At 49.4% G+C, this 22169-nt stretch overlaps 1 protein-coding gene across 6 annotated transcripts in view; it reads right to left on the bottom strand.

Annotated features, from left to right (window-relative positions):
• Positions 1-22169, bottom strand: part of JSRP1 (junctional sarcoplasmic reticulum protein 1) — a 36645-nt gene that overhangs the window by 6028 nt on the left and 8448 nt on the right. Inside the window, exons 1-3 of one of the 6 annotated variants that reach the window (XM_085314827.1) lie at positions 2476-2642; positions 2120-2199; positions 865-1002 (exon numbers count right to left, since the gene is read on the bottom strand). The exons of 2 other annotated variants lie outside the window; for them this stretch is intronic. In XM_085314827.1, coding sequence (XP_085170953.1) covers positions 865-982 — 118 coding nt within the window. In that variant the 5' untranslated portion in view covers positions 983-1002; positions 2120-2199; positions 2476-2642. Of the gene's footprint in view, positions 1-864; positions 1003-2119; positions 2200-2470; positions 2643-22169 lie in introns of those variants that run through there. 3 more of the 6 variants (XM_085314828.1, XM_085314831.1, XM_085314830.1) reach the window with 3 other exon arrangements.

Genomic DNA, 22169 nt, shown 5'->3' with positions numbered 1-22169 from the left:
AAAAAAAAAAAAAAAAAAAAAAAAAAAAAAAAACACTAGTTCCTGAGATGAAATCTAAAACATGATACTGGATGCAAAAGACGTAAATAAAAGGAAACCTTTTGGCTGTGGAACAACAGCCAAAAAGATCTTTGCTTTCAATGTGGAAACAAAACACATGTTTGGTTTTTGTTTCAACAACATCAGGAATGGCAACTCTGGTCTTTTCCCTCTTGGGAAGTCTTGGACCTGCCACGAGGACTCAGAGTCCTCAGCTGGGAAGGTTCCCGGCCCCCYGCTAAAGCACAAAGATGAAGAATTATTTGTTAAAAGGTTTTTTTCTCCCAAAAGCTTGTCTTGTTTTCGAGCCATATAGACCTTCACAAACCCAGTGAACCTGAAGAAGCTTTGCAGCCTGCGTTGCAAGATGAACAAAAAAAAAAACGCTCCTCTCAGTTCATCAGCACCTTACGCCAGGTGAGTTCAACCCCATCGGCTCCCCGGCCAGCCACGGTCTTCCACCACCCTGCACGAGGCCTGAATTTAAAACGGAATGAATGAAATTCCCTTTTCAAGTGTTTTTTTTTTTTTTTTTTTTTTTTTTTTTTTTTTTACGCAAAGATCAACGCTGCGAAGCCCAGAAGAGGGCACAAGCCTCTATGGTTCTCAATCGTCTTTAAAGCAAACGTGCTGCCGCTCATCTCACCCCACCTCTTGACCAGCGGAGGGTGCCCATCCCGTTGTAAGGTCACCCCAAACTTCAGTATGATGGAGATGCTCAGCGCTCTCCTGAAAGATCTAGAGGAGCATTTCCAACGCTCTGGCCGCAGGATCAGGCCAACCAGGGTCAGCACGGCCACCAGGGCCCCAGCGAGGGCAAGGTACCTTTTCTCACGTCCTTCCTCGGCCGCCTCTGAGCGCTCCCCACTTGCCCGAGCAGCTCCTCGGTGGCCTCAGGGCATCCCAAGTCAGACTCCAGCACCTCCCAGGGACCCGTTGCCATGTCACCTCGAGGGACGCTCGCTAAACCGAGAGGGACAAAGCAAACGCAGGGCGGTCAAGAAGGAGCAGGACACGCAGCCGGCAGGCCATCCCGCCGTGTCCTCGAGCCATTTGCCGGGAATTAGAGGTCCCAGGCTAAGCTCAGCTCCCGTGCTTGGGCTGTTGTCCCGCCGATCCGGCCTCGTGGAGGACGGTGTGAGGGTGACGTGGGCCTGCCCGCGGCAGCCGAGCGCCCGGGTGCTCGGGCCCCGGAGCAAGGAGGTTGCCACTTTCCCSTCCCTGTTCCCGCATGCAGCCTTCAGGGCTGCACTTTTCCAYGTGGTCCGAGGCGCAAAAGGCCCCGTGTGCTTAAATGCTTCATCCTCCTCCGTCCCGGGCTCCCTCCGTGCTGCCCGGCTCTGTTGCTGGCTTGGATTCACACGGGGTCTCTGCTCAGGGGGCAGATGGGGACTAATCCTGCCTCGCTGCCAGGGGCAGGCCAGTTGCCTACAGCACAGCGCCTTTTTCCCGGCGTGTGCAGTCATGCCGGAGCTGCAGTGGCACGGCCACCACGGGGTGTCCCCCGCTCGGCGGGGTCCCGGTGAGACCCCAGCACCGTGGCCAGAGGAGGATGCCGAGCCCCTTCCCAACCTTGGAGGCTCCTCTGGAGTGAGGATTGGAAGTACCAACCACATGGCAACCATCCCGGCCAGGCGGTGGGGACGGCCACCGGCACCGGGGATGGCTCGTCCCGGCCAGGACGGCTGCCCGCAGCCCGGAGAGCTGACCTCAGCCCTCGGCTGCTGCCGGAGCTTTCGAAAGGATGGAGGCAACCTCCTGCGGGAAGGCGGTGCCACCCGCCGCCGCGCGCCCGCTGCCCTGGGCGCACCTCCGCGCGCCCGCTCTGCAGAACGTGCCAAGCCGCGGCCGTGAAATGACTCTGCCCGCTTTGCCGGCGCCGGGACTTCTGCTGCCCACGTCCCACGGGCGCCTCTGCTGCTGCCTCGCATCCAACCCCCCCCCCAAATAGTCCCTTGCCTTCGCCGCCCGTCCCGCCAGTGCCTGCCGGGCGGTGGCCCGGCCCCGGGGCCGCGTCTGCTCCTCGCTGCAGGCCGCCCGGCRCTCGGCGAAAAGGGTTAAAAGCACGGCAAAGTCGTACCTAGGGCTCCGCCGCGGCCGCCTCGCCTCCCGTCCGCCTCGGGTCTCGCCGGGATAATATACAGCAACAGCTGCCGGATCCTGCCGGAGCAAAATAGCACCCAATCACGGGGCGCTGCGAAACGCGGCGCCCGGCGGGGAGGCCGGCCCGCCCGCCGCGCGTGCCGAAAGGGCAAGTCGGCAGCGGGCGCCTTCGCTCCGCCGCGAGAGCCGAGGGGGGACGCGGGGCCCAGCGACGGGCCGGACGGCCGCGGCGTGTCGGTGGCGTGCAAAGCCAGCGGGCGTCAGGCCCGGTGGAGAAGAGGTGAYGCCCTCTGGACATCCACTTCTGAAAGGGTTTAGGTCTATAAACCTTACCGTGGGATGTTCTGGTTTTGCGGTATTGGTATTTTTCTTTAGCACGGGTTAGAGAATTGGTTKGTTGCAAGATTTAAAGGAGGAATAAACCAGGTGCTGGTTTCCCAGAGGATCTCACACTTTCCTCCTGGCTTCCTGATACCAGAAGTTAAAGGGAACCGATCACCAAAAATGGTCCAGTCGCTCCTCAAAGTCCCAGAGTTACCGGACAGTTGCAAATGGCCCTCTCTGTTTCCCATTACCAGCCTTAAAAATAACTTACAGCACATTTTTTCCCCTTAACATCACTTTCGTCTCTGTTTTTCTGATTTCTCCGTGATGTATGGCCTGGCCTGGCCTGTGCCCAAGGTTGGAGGTTTCCCAGGAGTTTTCACACGGATCCCAGGGCAGAAGTGAGAAGGGACAGGGAGGAGACCTGCAGGGTGGCGGGGTGCGTGTTTGCACCCTTGTTTCACCCTGGCATGATAGCAGCTGCCACAGCTGCAAGGCTCTGGCCTGCAGAACCAGAGGTAGGTCCAGAAAGACCAAGTCAAACCACAAATTCCAGTCCCAAACAGGACTGCAAATCATTTCTGTCTGGGCTTTCCCAAGCATGTCATGTCTCTCCTTCTCGCGGAGGATCCTGGCTTTTCCCTCCTGCCAGGACTGTGGGGACGCACCCACGCAGCGCGAAGGAAGCCGGCCGCTCCATGGGCACCTGCCCGAGAGCACCTTTCRTCGAGGAAAAACACATCGTGGTCCTGCTTTAGGAGCATGCAGCAAACGAACTCCAGAGCAGTCATCTGCTTTCCAGGGCAGGGATTTCCCCTCTTTGGCAGAGGCAGGACGAAGCACGCAGTGAACCGTGTTGCGGTATAAATAACATGCTGCAGAAGCTGAACCCAGATGGAGGAAGAGAGGAGCTATAAACAAAGACCTCGCTGTGCCAGGGCTGCGGGCTCGTGTGCCAAGGGTATTTTTCTCAATTTTATTCCCACTCCGGTAAGGGCAGGGCAGTTAACCGGCGAGGCATGTTTGCTTTATGAGGATGCAATGAAAGCAGAACATCATACACAGGCCAAATAAAAATCCCTTCTGTTCCCAGTTAATCACGTTTCACGTGATGCTTGCAGAATCGTAATCTTGCCCTCGTCTCCTGTTGACTAGCTCGTCCTCCCAGGGAAAAGAGAGAGAGAGAGAGAGAGAGAGAGAAGGAGATGGAGGGATTAATGCTTGCAGACATGCCAAGCCCAAGCTGTGCTTCATTCTGGAGCAGGGACGTGGGACAGAGATCTGCTCTCCCATCCCTTCCGGGGAATCTTGCAACACACGTTTCCTGCAGCGGGGAGGGACTGGGAGTGTTTTTGTCTCCGCACATTTAGCTCTGAACACTCCCATGCCGAGTTCGAAAGCCTCCATCATCACTGCACAATTTAACCCAGGCAGAGGGAGGAAAGCGATTCCCAAGGGCCAATTCTTTCCTAATCCCTCGCAACTCCCCTTGGTCCCTTGCCTTAAGATTGATAAGGGACCAGGTTTGCTGGGAGAAGTTGGGGGGAAAAGTCTTGGAAATGTGATCCAGGTATGCAAAAACGCAGGGAGAAAGTGGCTGGCGGAGCAGCACGAGGGGTAATCAATCAGCACGATGGACCGGGGCCCGGCCGCCCACAGGCTCTGCTCAGCGTTCAAGCTAAATATCAGCTCTCCGGCTTTGGCTCCTCAAGGCAAATCTATCTTCTCCGCCTTCCCAGGCTGTCAGCTTGCCTCGGATTCGCACGAGTGCTTTTCTCGCCGCGGCACGTTGGACACCCCCACAGCTCTGCCACGGCTCGGCGGTTGGTAGTCCAAGAGCCCGGGTTTGCGGGTCCGGATGGACCGAGCAGTGCTGCAGCATCGCCTCGCTTCTATGGCAACACTCATTTATCCTCCCACCAGGACATAATCTTCTTTGTTGCTGTCTTAAATAACTTGCAGTTAAAAGGCAATCATCAAGACATAAAATTAGTCACTGATTATTTTCAGTGCGGGTTAGTTTTGGTGATGAATTTTCTTTTTTTCCCTGCAATTCATTCACCGTCCCTAGAGCCCCTGTTCCCGCCTCTGAGCCCCCCAGTCCTGCCTCTTTCATCTCCTGCCAGATGTATGAGGGAAGGCAGATGCTGGAGGCCAGTTTCATGGCTGGATTTGCTGCTTCCCCAGGCCCTGGTCCAGGTACACTGGCTCACCAGGTATGTTTCCAGGTCTTTCCACTCATTGGCTGCAAGTTGGATGTCATCCATGGCTATATCAGACCTTTCCAGCTGGATTCCCCAGGCCTGGGAAGCAGCTACCTTCTTCCAGTCCTCGAAGCATTTATCTTCCAACCCTGCACGTAGGCAGGGTTGGGCTCTTGCCCTCATTTAATGACAGGAATTTCAGTGTTGCCTGCTAAGCCTCAGCCCAAGCCTATGTTCAGGCCTGAAAGAGCCTGGTGTCTCCATGGRCAGCCTGAGCTTGGGTGCAGGTTTGCAGTGAGTTGAAGGACACAGCACGGAGGCCATTTGGCATTAGATTTTCATTTAGAGTTTCCACGGCATGCACTAACTGACTCTTAGCTAGGAAGGTCCAGCCAATGGCAAGGACCACTGGGCTTTGTGGACATCACCTCCAGCCCAGCTCCATATGAGGGGCTCTGTAATGTTGCTTGAGCAAGATTCAGCTCCATGCCTACATTGTTCCCAGTCCCTCATGCGGTGGCAGGCAGCGGCAGGCGCTGGAGCAATCCCAGGTGATGCATATGATGGCCCCTTTGGCTCTAGGCAAGCCCGACACAACGTGCTGCCTTGCAGCCACCAGCAGCCAAACAAATATCTGCAGGAGGTGTGCATGGCACTCAGGCTGGGCATTGCACGGGCTTGTTGCAGATGCTTCACATTTTGTAGCCTTCCGCCCTGCTATTAATTGTGGCTGGAGTTTACCACTGGGCTCAGGAGGGACTGGAGTTGGGAGCAGGGCTGATGGATGGAAGAAAGGCTCACAGTAGTGTAATTTCTGGGGGAAATCAGGTGAAAGAGCATCCCAATTCCTTGCACTATCAAAAATCTAAAGGTGCAGGTGTCCCCATAGCAACCTGGCCATAACCCAGCACTGCAAACAATATTCTGCTGACCTAAAATTCCTCTTTCAATTGGATCCAGCAGCCATCAGCTCTTCTCATCCTGAAGAGTTGTGCAATATCTGTGTGCTGAAATACAGCTGCTGCCTCCTAACCCTGAGGTAGCAACACATCAGCGTCAGCCAGAGAGATGGTTTCTCCAGGTGATTAGAAGAACCACAGACCTTTATGAGTACTGTCATTATTTGGGAACACTCTGGAAGTTACAGGAAACGAAGAGACACTCTCAGTCTGCCAACTGCAAGTCTCCTGTCAAATCACAATCTATCATCATGGAAGATTTTAAATACGTTGAGCTGAGCAATCTCCTCGTGGAGGTGCAGTTAATTGCAAGCTTGGGGCATTTTGGAAGCTGGATGTTCCTGTGGCTTCGTGCCACCAAGCATAACCATGGGGTTGGGTAATGTTTCCCAACACACCGGGAGGGATCTAACGAGGCAGACCACGCACCCTTTGTGCAGGCCAATACCCACAGGTAATACCTGGACGGGCTCCACTGTACTGGTGCAATGCCCTGTCTGGCTGCTTGCAGGTCCCAGCCCTGATGGGTTCAGCTATGAGAAAACATCTAATACTGCAGGACTGCTATAAGGATTCAGACCTAGGTTTTCCCCTGTAGCTTCAGTGTTGCTGTGATTTGCCTAGTCAAGAAATCACAGCTGAGGATGCTTTCTGTCCCTCGGCTGAGGCAAGGCAGAATTGGCCAGGGAAGAGACAGCAACTCTGTGGGATTTGTGACATCTCAGTCTGGCCTGTGGTTTAAGAAATCACAGTTTGTAGAGTCTTTGAGTCTCTCCTCTGTCCTCCTCTTACCCAGAGCGTGTAGCTCTTGGTGGGACAGCAAGCCCAGCATTATGGGTCTTCATCTGAAGGCAAGGACATGCCCATGGAGCAGGCTGTGAGGACATAACACCACTGCTCCTTAGAAGTGAAGTGGGGTCTAGCATGATGCCAAAAACCAAGCACCAGCATAACCTCCTGTGTGCACATTCTTCCAGCAGAGGATAGCAAAGATAATCACATCCATCCCAGAAATGCTCTCCCACTTGTACCTTTCCAGCACTGAACTACAGCCAGCTAGCCCTTCACTCAGGGACAGGGCAGTGTCTTTAGCTATCAGCTGCATCCAACTGTTTTAAGGGTCCACGTTTTCTCATAACTGTTCCTAGTGGTGATGGCTGAATCATGCTGGTGGCAGGCCTCAGCTCTGCAGAGCTCCTGCAGGGTGAGGAGCAGCCATTGCTCAGGAGCCCAGGGATCTGCTGGAGAACAAGGCAGATGGACCCAAGCCATCTCTGGTCCCCGGAGTGGCTCTTTGGGGTGGTCTGTTGATGAAAGGCTCAGGCAAAACCAGGAGGAAGGTCACCTCCACTGATGGCAATGGGAGACACATTCCCTCAGTGCACCCAGAGGGGGCTCCAGGCTCTGTGGCTCTGCCAGGAGTGTGAGKTTTTGGTGGCGGGGAAGTGTTAATGATCACATTCGTCTGTTTTATCCATTAGGAGGAGGGGAGAACTTGGCCATTAACTGGCCCGGCAGAAAACGGATACTCTGCTCTGGCCTTACGCCAGCGCTAATCACCCTTCATGCTGATACGGTGAAAAAGCAGCTGCTCAGATAACATGAACACATCCAGCCTGGCTTCAGTTTGCTCTCAGGTCCTGGCCTTCCAGATGGCCCCAACAAGACTCCTGGGTTCACTTATCAGCTTTAGTTCCAGGGCTGGCCAGAGCTCGGACATCTCAGCACCATTACAAGACATCAGGCTGTCAGGGACAGAAAATACCACATCTAATGGATCTGTGACCCAGAGCTGGTTGTGAGCAGTATGGATACGCTCTTTGATGAAATAAGTTCAGAGAAAAAGGTCTCTGCTACCTTCATGGCAAAGAGCAGAAGAGGTGACTAGTGTCTATGTCAAGACAGAGGCTCAAAGCCTCTGCTGCACCACAATCTCCTCTCTCACTTGGATGTCTACATCCAAGCAGGGACAAGCATGGTGCATAGGTTTGCTGCAGCCAACGTGGTGGCAATCTGGACCGTGGCAAAGGGTTCTCAGCCCCTGCCCACAGCAGCTGTGATCACACRCAGGTGAATAACACTTGTAATCTATGATGCCTCTGAAAGACCTTACAAAACACAGCTCTGGAGGTAGAGCATTTCACCAGGCTCCCCTGTGATCTCCCTAAAAGCCACTGAAAGCATTGATTCCTTYGCACACTGTATGATCTACATCTATTTGGAGCAGCTCTATATTAAAGCCAATCTGATCACACTCTAATCCACGTGTGACCTAAATACTGTGACTTACAAATCTCAGAGGTTTTCACTCTCTATGCTTGGCAGAACAAGCAACATTCAGGTCAGCTGGAACAGAAGATGCCGGATCCCATTAAATGCTACTTTTAGTCTCAGCTGCTTTCAATAATTGTTCCATTATACGTTTTCTCACAGCCCAGTGCTGCTTAGGGCTAATCATTATTCTCTTTGAAGATTTACAGCCGTTAGTACCTCCGAGGAGAATACAAGTAAGTGACTGTGTTTGAACATGACAWTTCAAACGAACTGTCCTTGGAAGTGCTGTTTGGGAACAGGGAAACAGGCTGCGATGTTTGTCCCTTAAAGGGTTACCGCTGGGAGTTGTTGCTCTATCAGCCTGTCTAGTCTGAAACACRGACGTCGGGGAAAACTGAGGTGAAAGGAGATAAAATGGGAAGCAAGTCTTTGGCGGGGGGGGGCTGGTCAGCCCCAGGAATGGCCTGGGAATAACGTCCCGACGAGCACAACTCTGCCTTGTTTTGACTTTCTTTCCAGCGAGCAGTGATGGATTCRTTGCTGCCCCTGACCATGGCTGAATGTGCACCTTGCGTGCTGGGATGTGCAGATCTCCCCCTCTTTTTGCCCATGGCATGTGACCGGTCAGGCAGCGCTCTCCCCTTGGCATCTGCACGGCGAAGCAGCCATTGGGGTCTGATTTCACCGTAATCCCTCAGCTGCTGGCGGCCAGGCCACGTTCTTCACCTAGGCCAGAGCTGCAGCCCTGTCCTCCAGCCTAAACGCAGACTAAACCACCCAATTTCAGGTCCTCTCAAGCCACGAGAGAGCCTTCGTGTTCTCACCATCGTGGCGGCCTCTCTCTGTGCTTGCTCCAGCTTTGGTCTGTCTTTCYGGATTACTTTGGCTCTTTGGGATGATGGTAGGAGACCTAATCCTGTCGATTTAGCACTCTCCTTTCACCTCTTCAGTTTGCAAACCATCAAAAGAGCCTTAACCAGGGCTCCAGGTTGTCCTGACACCATTAATAATGCTGCCACGTCCCRGTGGGATTGAGCAGTCATCTCAAAAGCAATCAGCCCATGTCAAAAGAAACTCCTTTTTGACCCTCTGTCATTGCAGGGAGGATATTCGTKGTTCGCAGGAGCCTCTCAACAATTTCACAGGAAGCTCCTGGAGCTTGGGGGCCTCAGGGAGGATGCTTGCCCAGAGGCCCTTTGCACTGGCTGGGTTACATGGCAGGAGGGAGAAAATGCCCCAGGCAGGCCGATTTCAAGTCTTTAGGATTAGGTGCATCATAAAAGTACAAAGTACACCTTAAAGTAGAGCTGAAGCCACTGCAGCAAAGGCAAAAATAGCAGGAACTTCTTAACCATCGGGAGACCCTCAGCTGATGTTTYTCAATGCCATCTTCCTCCCCCACCCAATTCCCCATTTTTCAGCTTTGAGCAATTTTTCTCTCTCTGTTGTTACCAGACAATGAAACCTCAAGTGAATATTGAGGAGCCTTCAAAGACAACACCCAAAGGTTTCATACACACCRGTTGTCTGCTCTCTCTACCCTGCCTCACACCATTTATTTCTTTGTTTCCCTGTGAGGGAGAAAGCAAGCTGAAAAGATTTTGATTTCTGCTTTCTTAAAAAGAAGTTTTCCCCTTGACACCACCAGGATGGTCTGCTCCAGTGTTTCTTGACTCTCTAAGGAATGTATTAGCGTCCTCATGGATGCATTTTGCTACTTCTGAGGTTTGGAAACTYTGAAGATGCCTCTTCTTCTCCAAAATTTGRYCTGGTCTCTAAATCAGTTAACTATRAACAACACAGAAAAGGCTAAGATTTGGGGACAAGKTTTTTTGCGTGAAGTTCCCTTCTGCTCTCAGCTTTCATTCTCCTTACCTGTACATACGCCAAACACAATACATTATTCATAATAACAAGCAAGAACCAAACCATTTAAGGCCATTTCAGCCTTAAAATAGCAGCAAACTCCCTTTCCCAAAGCTGCATTCTAAATTATTCATTTTTCTCTCCTTTTTGCCCACTATTGTTAACATCAACCTGCAGACAGGTTTTTGTCCAGCATAGGCAATTCTACTGCAACAGTGCAAACACATAAATATTCATGTCCTCCTGCCCTACTTGAGGCCTGTAGGAACTGTGGGGCTCTGGGATCACATTCTCCTAGCTAAATCAAAACACATCAAATCTCACGATCTCCAACATTTTCTATTCCTTTCCCCAAATCTCCCTGCCTGGTCAAACAGCACGGAACAAGATCTGTATTTAAACTAAAGGTTTGAGACTCTCCATGACCAAATTTCTAGAAGTATGTGGCTGAAACCGGGTGAAGCAAGCAACYGTCGAACGGAGAGATGTATGCAGAAGGGAGCATCTCCCCTCACCATTGAAACAGCTTCTGTTGACCCTGCACTGCCAAATACGCAAGCAACCATGCGCAGAGCCCGGGAACCCAGGGCTGCAGTGCTAGAATGAGCATACTTTTGGCTTTRGCTGACAGTAAGCAGCCAAGCAATTAATTTTACCTTCACCTCATGGACTAAACACAAAAGCCTTCTGGCAGCATTGCTCTACTTTCGGCATCTGGTGCTTGTGCAGTGTCCATTCGTACAGTCCTAAGRGGACAGATATCATTGTAACTTGTGCTCACAGGTCATCGTTAATACCCACAGCCTRCTGGGGCTTTCTAAATTGCAAACCCTTTAGTTGAGACTATGGGTTGCAGGCCAGGAGGAGTTTTGCTAGTATAAATCCAAGGCAGCTTCACTGAATCAATAAAGTTATGCCAGATTTACAAGGGGATTAGAGAGCTGTGGCTCTTTGGTATCAAAAATGCCAGCCTGTAAGATGGATGTTCATGCAAACCTGCCTCCCATCACCAGAAGAAACAAATGTTCTCAAAAAGCCAAGGTGTGATTGCAAACTTGCCAGAGTTAACACAAGCTTAAGCAGGTTTTTTTTATGAACTGACAGACCAGAAGATGCAAGAATGAAACTTTAATGAAAGTAGGTTCTTTTCCACATGGCTGCCTGTCTGTAAGGGAACTTGGACAAAGACCTCCACAGGAGGTGCCATGGAGTTATGCAATCATTCTGGTTAATCTTTGGCAATGTGCACTGTTTTTTATGCTGTTTTCCCACCAATATAACATGGTGATGGGAGTACCAAGGCTTGTTCTGACTACTGATYCTCCCCTTTTCTCCTCTCAAAGACAGCTTGGTTAAGCAACCTCACTTTCACTCCAGGACCAGCACCCTGTGCTCTATTCTGGGGGCTGGAGACAGTAATCTGGATCCAGGAATCTTGGATCGCAGGAGCAGAGCTCAGCACAGACTGAATTAATTCCCATGATTGTCTACAACACCAGTCTGGTATTTCTTGGCAAAAAGGCACAAAGTAATGAAATGTGCCCCAGGATGAGGCAGGTAGGAGCAGAGATATATACAGGAAATGGCACGGTGCCGGTGTTTGCTTTTGTGTACAGCCAGTGAGGACTTGAGTCAGGAGCCTGGAGGCTATGGTAGTAACAGCTATTTAAAGTGATGATGGAATTATTAAAAAATGGCAACACTCTTGTATGAGTGGGCAGAAGAGCGGGAGATGATTTCCTTCTCCGCAGCCTTATACCAGCAACAAGGTGCKCAGCTCCTCAGGCCCTGTTCCCTGCTTGTACCTTATCTCTTGTCTAAAAACTCCTTAAATTAACAGAAATCCACTAAAGGTTTTGTGCTTTCGGGTGTACAGCTCAACTAAAGGACCAGCGACCTGGATCCAAATGMAGGCTCTATCCTGTTGAAGAAAATCTAGGTACAGCAGTCAGAAGGGGGCTTTGGCCAGGGCAGAAGGACATGGAAGGGCAGGACCATGGCCCGCTCCCAGACTGGCAGGTTGGATGCAGCCAAGGAGAGCCATTGCAGCTGAACTCATCCCAACTGGATGGTCTCCAGCAGCACTTCCAAACCCTTCCTGCTCCTGGGATCTGCCTGGCTTTGCCTAGCTCTGGAGAGCAGCATTCAAGGACAGGGTGCCACCCATGCAGTGAAGGGGAGGTGGAAGTGCCTTGCCCTTTCTAAGCTCTGGAGCAGGCGTTTTCCTTTGAAGCGTGGCTGCCCTCGAGTGGTGCCTCAGGGGCACAAGCGAAGCCCATCAAAGGGATGCTCTCTTGCGAAACAGCTCCAAGACAAATGTTTACACATTAATATCCATAGTTTCATCAATTCTCCTCCCCCCTCCTCGCCCCCCATGTATCCAGCCTGCTTCATGCTGGGAGGTATGAAAGCAGAGCCAGCTGACTCCTTCTGCTGGTTTTTTGTTCCAGTGAAATGCAAACAACAGCCTGAAAGAATTTCCTCCTCAAGCCCCAAGTTAGGCCCCAAATTAGCCATTCAAAATCATCGGAGTTTTCTTGCTGCAGGAAATGCTGCGGTAGTATTAGACACCAGCAGCCTCYCTCGCTCTGGACACTGTGTCTGCCAGCCCCAGGTCTCTGCATCTCAGGAAGGAGCCAGGTCTCACCAGCGCGGCGGAGCACGCTCTCCAAGCCAGTTTCAGCTCTCTACAGCAACGCAAGTGATGTTATGTTCTAGAAATCCAGAGATTTTAACAACAAAAGCAAAAAGAGCACAACCACTTCCTCTTTAATCACCTCTATCCCTCCAGAGATGTGAAGGTGGCACAGTCCCCCCCTCCCTTCCTAGCAAAGCTTTGGGAAATAAGCCTCTCGTGATGTCTGATGAATCCCACATGCCACCTGGAAGCCAAATAACAATACACACCTCTGACAACCTGCTGATTATTTGTGTCTCTGCACCTCCGTAATGTAGGGAAGGGTGCTACAGAAACGCTGAGACAGCAGAGACAACTCGGCCTTCAATGCACACAGAAGATATCCTCTGCTGGGGAACTAACTGCTCCCAGATCGCTCCATTGTCACCACTGGCCTGTTTRTAGTTACTGGGACCAGGAACAGGAGCTGTGGTGGCCCAGCAGAGGTAATAAGCCAGTGACTGAAAAAGACTCAAATAAACTCACGCCAGAATATCATTTGGTGTGTGTTTTGCTCTTGCGTTCGGAGGTGAATGATCTCACCAGGGAAGAATCAAAGGCAGAAGAGCATTTTTTGCAGGTGAATGAACAACACAGCCAGGCTGAGAATTACAGGACAAGACAAAACAGCTCACAACGCAAGGCAGAGTTTGGGTTTGGCTGCAGAAAGATTTGAAGTTATGCGCTGCCTCGTGGGAATTTCTTTTAATGTCACGTTGGGGAGGAGTGCTGGTGAATAATTGCTCCACAGCAGGTCCAAGAARTGAATAATTTTCCAAGAATAAAGGTTAAAAGCCTAGATACTCCAGTGAAGGGCACWCTATAAATAGGACAAACCAGGCAGAGCAGTGGGAAGAAGTGGCGAAAGCTTCACATGGAAAAGAGATGGAAATGATCTGACACACATGTTGGGATCAGACATGTGATCATCTCTGCCAAGCAGATGTTTTATAAAAGCTACCATTGCACAGAGGGCTCCTTTTGATTTTCTGACACCCCTCTGAAAATGTGGCCTGCTGCACTTTGGGCTGAATGAGAATATTTAGTTGTCTGGAACGTGGCTGTTTAAAACCGTCTTACTGAAAAACCGCGTGACTTGACTTGTCCCTGGACAGGAACACTGTGCCGGCGCCGAGTGACAAGGCACCAGGCAGCTGAAATTTGGTGCTAATCAAACAACCACAGGGGATGACTTCTGCAGCCAGAGGAACCAAAGAAGCCTCATTTCTTCCTGATTTACATTCTTCATCCCCTCCATCYTTATGCAGTAACAGGCTGAAAATGAGCTAATGCTGCTCTGAGATCTTAGAGTCAATGCAGATACAACTCTGCAAATGTCAGCTCAGGCTTTACAACAGTGAAAAGGCATCCTAGGGAATTGTTGCAAATGGTATAGAGATCACATTGGAAAAACCCATTATATTTTTGTATAAATCCCCYGTGCACATGTATGGTGAACACTGCCAGCAGCTCTGGTCCCCTCATGTCAGAAAAGATACAATTAAGATAGAAAAAGGGCTGGGATGGAGGTGGGGGCAGATCACGTGAAGGGCAGAGCTCCCATGTAAGGGAAGACAGCAGAACGTCAGCCTGGAAGAAAAACGACTACCCGAAAGAGCTCCAAAAAGCAGGAATGCCATGGGGCAGGGGGGAAAGGGAACTGTTACTTTTTAATTCGCATAGCAGAAAACCCGGGGCCCCAGATGCAGTTTGCAACAGGTTAAAAACAAGTGAAGGAAGTACTTTTGCCCAGCCACATCATGAAATTGTGGAGTAAATATGTTGGAAAATGGTTTAAAGAAATACATGGAGGACCGGCCCACGAGGGGCTGTTAGCCTCCCGAAGCCAGGATCAGCTCATGGTTCAGAAAGGCATTAAACTGGCCACCGCAGAGGACAGAGACTGTGCCACACGCCTGCATCGTTGGACTTGGTTTGCTGATTTGCAGTGGAGGGTAGGTGTGAATCTAGCAAAGTCAGATGATTTACAGGAGCTTTACAGTTGTGTACAAGGTTAGATGTGGGGTCCAAATCTGCACATCAAAACAGATTTCCCATAAATTACTATGTTAAGGCTTTTCATCAAAGTTTAACAGCATGAATTATGATTCATGAGGAACCTGTAATGTTTAATTAAAGGGAAGAAACCAAGCCTGCTGTGAAAAACCTCCAGATCCCATGCCAAGCTCATCATTATCTTAATTTACGGGGTGTAAACAGGCCAGAAAAAAAATGGTGTAAGTGGTAAAGTCATGTAACTTTTGCCAATTTGGAATTCAAGGGCTGTGCAAAGGGAAGATGATTTACAAACTAAAGATGACGACAGTGGAGGTGTAGCGAGAAAACAGCAAAGAAACTAACTGATTGCGCGCTATGAGAACATCTAACTAACTTATTCCCTACTACAGCTGTTCTTTTTGCTTCTCCCCCCACTTTCTATCCCCTTGCATGAAGGTCGCTGGTCTTATACATCCATTAAATTCTTGATTGGCTTAAATTACATGTGTCCTTCAAGCTTCTAACCCTAGATGTCAAACCATCAAGGTTGCTATGTCAGTGATACGGATATAAATTCTGGTTAACTCCAGTGAAACTGATGGAATTACTTTGGATTTATACTAGTGGTACCAATGCCCTTCACCACTATCCCACTGCCAGGGAATGTTTCTCCAGTCTCCCCGGGGTTCAGACTTACTTACCCTGTGCATGCCTCTCAGTGTAACCATGCCCATGATGGCATGCAACGTGTGCCCAAAAAGGGATTCTTACCATTATTCAYAGGGAAAAAATGCTGTGGGATTGCTTCCCTTCATGTAACTAACCAATCCCATGAGCTCAGTTTAATGATTCCTGATTTCTAAGTGAAATAATTTCCAACATCAAGAAGGGAGAGGCTGCTGGGTTGTGGGGAAGGCAGTAACTGAKGCCGCTGTGAGCAACTGCTTGCAAAAGAGACCAAGTTGGGAGCCACACCTAAGCCAAGCTTGGCTTCCTGCACCTTCTGCCTGGAGCCTTTCTAACAGCCAGGAGCAAGACAGTGAATTGGGACTTCAAGCAATACCTAAAAGCCACAGAAAGCTGTTGCTGGACACACCTTCAGTGGTGTGTTCACTGCTCCCTAAATAGAGCAACTCTCCACTTACATGGGAAAGAGGGATGTGAAGAATTTGAAACCAAGAAGGGAGAGGTCACTGCAGAGAGAATGCAGCTCGGCTGCAGTTTCGCAAACTCTCTAAATACCGCTCCCTGCTGTCCTGTCCAGGCCTGGACAGCATAGAGAAAGCTGAAACAGCTCAAGGGCTTAGAAAGATAAGGGGGGAAAAAGGGGGGGAATGACAGCAGACAACTCCCTGACTGTATAGGGAGATCACTCCAGCTTCCCTCCTTCCCATCCCTGTACAAATCAGGATTTCCCAATGAACCTGCATCTGGGTACTAGAGAAATTGAAAGGATCTCTAGAAAAAAATGGATGGCTCATGCCATGTCCCTGAAGCATTTCACAGAGACACAGAGGGGCACTAAGCTTCAGTGCTACAGCAAAACACCTGGGACAAACTGCTTTGCTTCCTAGCTGACCCACTCCTCTGAAAGAAGGCTCATGCTGCATTTCAGAAAGACATTAGATTCACAAAAGGGATCCCAAAGCAAAGTCAAACAAATTAAAAAGGCAAAAATATATGCAAAATCGCCCAGCCCAAGACTCTTGGGTGCAAAAAGAGTTACAGATGCCAGGAACACCCATGCAAGGGGAAAATCTGAAGATAAGCTCACACTGCTGGCAGGAAGAGATCAGCTTGTCAGGGCAGCCTGTTGTATTCCTGCAACAGGACGGGTCTGAAGGATGCAGACTGGAGAAAATCATGCTCACGTGTATGAAGCAGAGGCTCACACAGCTCTGGAGCGCGAGCACTGCCACGCAGCCCCGCGGGCGCTGACCCCGGGACCATTCCCCGGCCTCTCAGGGTTTCGGCTTCCCTTTCYGTAAAATAGGAAGAATATTTGCTGCCCTCCCCACAGCACAGAAAGGTAAATGAATTCATTAAGACAGGTTGGAAGAGAAYCTAGATGAGTTTATTATTGTAGTCTGCACTTGTGTTGCAAAGTTTAATCTTAAATCCACCAGCCCCGATTACTCTACATTATTCTMTAGAGCTTTACTCTGTTCAGCTTTCAGCATCCAAACAATGTTTTTTTCCATTCCTCCTCTTGGGATACGATCCACAGCTTACCACAGCCCACAGCCAGAAATCATCCTTGACACCCATCTTACAATTTCCATTAGTTTAGCTTAATCCCTTTCACAACACAGCCTCRACGCTGCTGCCACTTCCTCTTCCTCCTTGGGCAGTAAACACTGGCAGCTGGCTACGGCCGCGATCGCTCAGCCAACCTGCGACATCTGCTCCCTTATTCCCCGGCATTCGGGAGCAGATCCTGGCCCAGCACGGAGCCACGTCCCAGCAGATTTCTCCCCTGCCCCATCCCACCTCCATCGCTGCAGAGCTCTTAGCAACGCCGCTCCTCCCGCACGCAGCTTCCTCCGGCGGCGATGGCAGCCAATGGGCGAGTCAGTGAGGAGCAGAAATGTTTTCTGCTTGGAGACAGAAAGGCAAAAAGATAACTGAATACAGCTGGCTGGGCTGGAGGGAGAGTGCAGCGTCTGGGGATCCACTCGGGGAAGGAAGTGGAGAGGTGAAGCAGAGCAGCAGGGGAAGCCATGACTTGTACAGAGAATAATAAAAAAAAAATCAGTCTGATCAGCCTATATCCCTAACGMATGCAGCCAAGGAATGAAAGCCTCGCGGCAACATAGTGCTGGAGTTTTTCTTTTCTTATACTTAAGAAAATTGTTGTCAAGTCCAGAAAGAAAATGCAATGAGAGCAAGAGACAAGGAGGAAAACTGGACAGAGCTAGAAGTGAAGGGAGGGGGGAAATACAGAAGAGAAAAGAAGAATCAAGAAAGTAGGAGTGCAAACAAGCAAGCAGCTCGGGGGGGGAGAAAAAAAAAAGGCAGGGTGTGAAAAAAACAGTGGTGAGAAAAAGCATAATGAAGCACTAAGAAAAAAACAACCCAAGGGGAGCAGGCAGGAACAGCACACGCTCAATCAACCCCGAACAAAAGCAGCCATGGAGGCAGTGGGGATGGACCCAGGGCAGGTTCACGGGATGGTGATCTACATCCCGTGTCCAGCTGCTACGAGGAAGGAGCAGAAAGCTTCCCCCGACCTACCCAGAGCCAGCTGGGGGCTCGAGCGCATGTGTGGGTGTGCGTGGGTGTGYGTGGGTGTGCGTGCACACAAGGTGCTTTGGAGAAGCAGTAACCGATCTGCTTGCAGGTGAGCAAAGGTACCAGCCCTGCTAGTCCTCAAGCACCTACTGCGGGAAGGCAGAGAAGGATTTACAACTTGAAATTCAACGTATTCATAAAATACTAATTTTGGAGGGTTGGGTAGCTTTAGTTGGATAAGATGCTGCTCATATTGTCACCTTCTCTCTTCCAAGCACTTTGCAAGAATGACACCTGAGAACATATCTGCATGGTACACAGATGGTTTCCCTCTTCCACAAACACAGGAGAGGTCTGGAGAGATGCCCAGGGTCACTGAAACKTTATGTATCAGAATTTTGGACCCGTTTTCCCTGCCCTGTCCAATTACCTGACCRTCACTCTCTTTGTAGCAGCGCCCCACGCAGTGGGGGAGCTTGTTCTTGGTGGGTGCCCCAGGGCCAGCAGGAATAGTGGGATCGGTAACCCGTGTCCGCGCTGCAATCAGCAACCTCTGCCGTGTCTCCGCTGTGGCCACCTCTCCCATCTGCTTTCACTTGGGCCAGATGGGAAGGGGAGGGAGGGACGGGGGACGGCGCTGCATTGCTGGGACGTCAGGGGCCCCCCGTTTCTTTCTATTCTTTTCCTAGTGACACTTAAAACTGGCTGGCCCCAAAACGCTTTCCGATTGCTGCGTGTTTTCCTACCGACATGAAGGTGAGAATCTTTCAGAAMAAATCCTTCAGAGGCAGGAAGGAAAATAAACAAGCCTGGCTCCACACATACGTACACCTCCCTCCTCTCCTCCCTCCCCTACAAGCCCGTTTTGGAGCTGCTCAAGCAAAGGGAAGAGCGAGCACGAGTAATTTTCCACGCATGCAGGGAACAATTGAGCCCTGCATGCTTTTTCGTCGTTAACATGCTTCCCTCCAGCACTCTACGTTCATCCACAAYGGACAAAGGCAATATGCATGCAGAGACCAGTTTGGTCTTGCTCCACCCTCCACTGCTGAGGAGTYGAGGTGCAGGGTGACGGGGAGGAGGAGTGGGGGAGAGATACTAATGTCATGACGTGGGACTCGCTCCAGCTCCTTTAGCTCTGCACGTAGGGGATGTCGGAAAGCAACATCTGAGTCATCGTTACTTAGCCACAGTACAGAGCTAGCGCAGAGTCAAAAATGCCCAGGTACGTGGGCYGCTTGGGGAGGGGAGAGGGGATGGGGCAGGCTCAGCAGGGCAGAACGAACGCGTGGGATCTGGGGGACGTACCACTTGCATTCCCTGTGCGGCACCACTGCCTTGCCATGCAGCCGAGAGGCTGGAAGGAAGCCACACGGCTCTGTGCAAACACCAGCCTGCAGGGTGCTTGCCCCCTGCGAGAGACGACAAGAGCACGTGTCCATGCTCTTACCAGATGCTGGTGCCACACTGGRGCTCAGAGGCTTTAGGCAGACTGGAGTAGAGTGATTTAGGCATCCTCAGCATCACACAAGTTCCTCACAGTCTCCACAGCAGCACAGCCCAAAGGGGTCTAAATGCAACTGGGGGAAGCAGTGCAGCTACTAGATGCTGGARGTTTGAGAGATGGAGGAGTGCAGCCCTAGTCCTGATGCACAGCAGGGTGATCCCTGAATCAGGCAAGGCCTGGCCATGAACCTTTTCATTTTAATTCCCTTTCTGCCTCCACTCCTTTCGGTTTGGGGAACATATTTCTGTTACTGTCCACTTCCCCTGGCAAAGAGTTTCCCAGCTCTGAGCAGCAGCAGCCCCAGCTACAAGGAGGAAGCAGAACTCGTTTCAGTGCCTTGAAAGTCCCCCCACCCGGGTGTCAAGCCTACACAAGGCTATGAAAAGCACAGCTGGTTCTTATAGCACAGTTCTATCCAGAATAAGAGCTACAGCCTTTTCCAAATAAAATTGCTTTTATATGTCTGTTTCCAGGACTTGTAGGACAGCAGGGAGCAAGCTTTGGGTTGGCAAGTTCTTTGCAYTTACAAATAAAATCACAGCATCATTTCTGAGCCCCTTTCAGTGCATCATTCTTGCTCTTCCCCGAGTGATGCTTACTAAACACACCATCCTGAGAAACCTACTCCATACTAGGAGCATTTAGGGCTGAAGGGGCAATACCGTTGGTCTTGGAGAAACCATGTTAAGAGTACATTTAGCTCTGAGCACAAAGAAAGATGAAAAGCAACTAGTTTTCAGCAAAAAAAAAAAAAATCTCTTAGTTCCTTATCAAAAATAAGCACATAGAAGCTAAACAGACTCAGGCCCAGACTGGTGGGAAATCCTTAAGCAACATTTTTGTGGTGCAGAGTAAAGTTTTGCCAACCTCTTTCCACCAAGATACTATTGCACCAGTGGTTCARATGGTGGTTTGCATCCTTCTGCCAGACCACTGAAAAAGGCTTTCAACAAAACATCAAAGCAGAGACTCAGTGAATCACAGGATCCAATACTGAGGTTCCAACAGCCCTTTTGGTAAGCATAACAAGCATTAGCCCTAACGTTCTTGTCAAATGAGAACCCCCAGRTGCATATGCCAAGCTTTTCTCTCCCTATTGTACTCAGATATGTGTGGTGTTTTACCTTATTTCAGCATTCAGTGAATGCATTTATAAACAGTTAGGTTCCACCTAGGAGATGATGGCACTTAACGTGGTCACYGAGAGATTCTTTGTATATAGAAGTTGAGTAGCAGAAATTTAAGTTGGCTAAGGTATTTCTTTGACAATAAGYATAACAACACGGAAAAATGAAGCTATTACAGAAGGCAATCTTGGTTTGCTTAGCCTAACAAAACAAAGGCCAAAATGAGTATGATTGCTATGTATAAAAGCACTCTTGAGAGGGCTTAGACACTTAATTAAGCATATGGACAATGTTGGCATGAGACCAGCTGGGTAAAAATCAGCCACACATAAATATAACTGGGATTAAAAAAGGACCTTCATAATTCTTAGAGCACTCAGCTTGTGGAACAGCCTTTCAGAGGACATAGTGGAGGCAAAAATCCAAATGCTTTGAAGATGGAGCATTATACCTTTATGAATGGTATCCTGGACTATGTGTGATGACAACAGGACTGGATTTGACTCAGAAGCTCTCTTCTAGCCTTATGCTCCCATTACTAAAGATGTCCCACATTCAGGTCTCTGCAACTGGGAAATTAAACCTTGCAGCATGGGGGGAGGAGGGGACAGGAGGAGGAAGGGTGTCCCAGTGCTCAATGTCCCCACAAAGCTTTGCCAAGAACTCTTGAAATCCTCCCAGATGAAAAATCAATCAAAGAAGCTACATAAGCTGACTTCTCTTGGATTGCTTGTGGCTTGAGACTGTTAACTTTTCAAAATGCTATAATGAGCGAGGAACTTGGAGAGCTACAACAATAGCTTATTTTCAACAAAAATTAAGAACAGCTTGTTTTTCCTAATCTTTCAGTTTCCTCCAAACAAATGTGTCATGGCTGTTATACCTGGAGGTCATGGAAAAAAGGTCTCATCAGAACTGCTGTGAGGAATATTATGGCTTGAGAAAAACATTTTGAATATGTCCTGCATGAATACAGTAACTAGAGAGCAAAGAAAAACTGTCTTCCTTAAGCATGGTAACAGAAAGCTGAATAGCAGAAATGACTTTAAAGAGAAAATGCCCAAATATTTTCTAGTAGTAAGGACAAAAATGCACTGTAAGAGACTGTCTAGGGAAATTTTGGCTTCCCTGTCACTGGAAGATTTTAAGAACAGGTTAGATACACTTCCATCAGGAGTAACTCTGGAAAACATGTGGTATTACAGTCTGAATTAGAATGATAAAGGCTTAAATCAAGCCTTATTCAGAATTAAACCTTTACATGGCAGCTTATTCACACTGCTTTGCATGCAAGGCTCATGAAAGAATCTACTGTCCCAGATGTTAAGGTTTTTGGCTTCCCAGGGAGGCACTAGCTGATCAAACTCAGTGCTAGAAGATACGCTGCTTCAAACTTGGATCAGATCTTTGCAATATAAAGCCCTTTTTAGTAAAAACTCAAAAGAGTTAAAAGTTTCAGGGACACCAAGAGGGTTCTCCAAAGTAGCAGTACAAATGACCAGAGTTTTATTGCCATTGCATTGGTGTTGCTTGGCAAAGATACAAAGAACAGCAATGGCAGTTAGAGCTGTTCAGAGACTCAAGACAAAGATAATGTCAATTTGCATTACCATGAGAATATTAAAATAAAAAAATAGTTTAATATGAACTGATGATTCAGGACCACCTCCATAACATTTCACGGGAAAAAAGCATCCAGTTACAACCAAGCAAGCATATTTCTGAACCTACATAAAAACTTAAAACCACAATACATAAACTTAATTGAACTCTAAACAGCAAGACATTAGGAAATCATTGAAAAAAATGCCCAGTATAATATAAAAGAGAATTAAACATGACTATCTTTGCAAAAGAATA

The sequence above is a fragment of the Rhea americana genome, unplaced genomic scaffold (assembly GCF_003343005.1).
Source record: "Rhea americana isolate MKP2758 unplaced genomic scaffold, rheAme1 scaffold_412, whole genome shotgun sequence".
In the NCBI taxonomy this organism is placed as follows: domain Eukaryota; kingdom Metazoa; phylum Chordata; class Aves; order Rheiformes; family Rheidae; genus Rhea; species Rhea americana.
The sequence above is the reverse complement of the archived record's forward strand: the minus strand, read 5'-3'. Positions and strand labels throughout refer to the sequence as shown.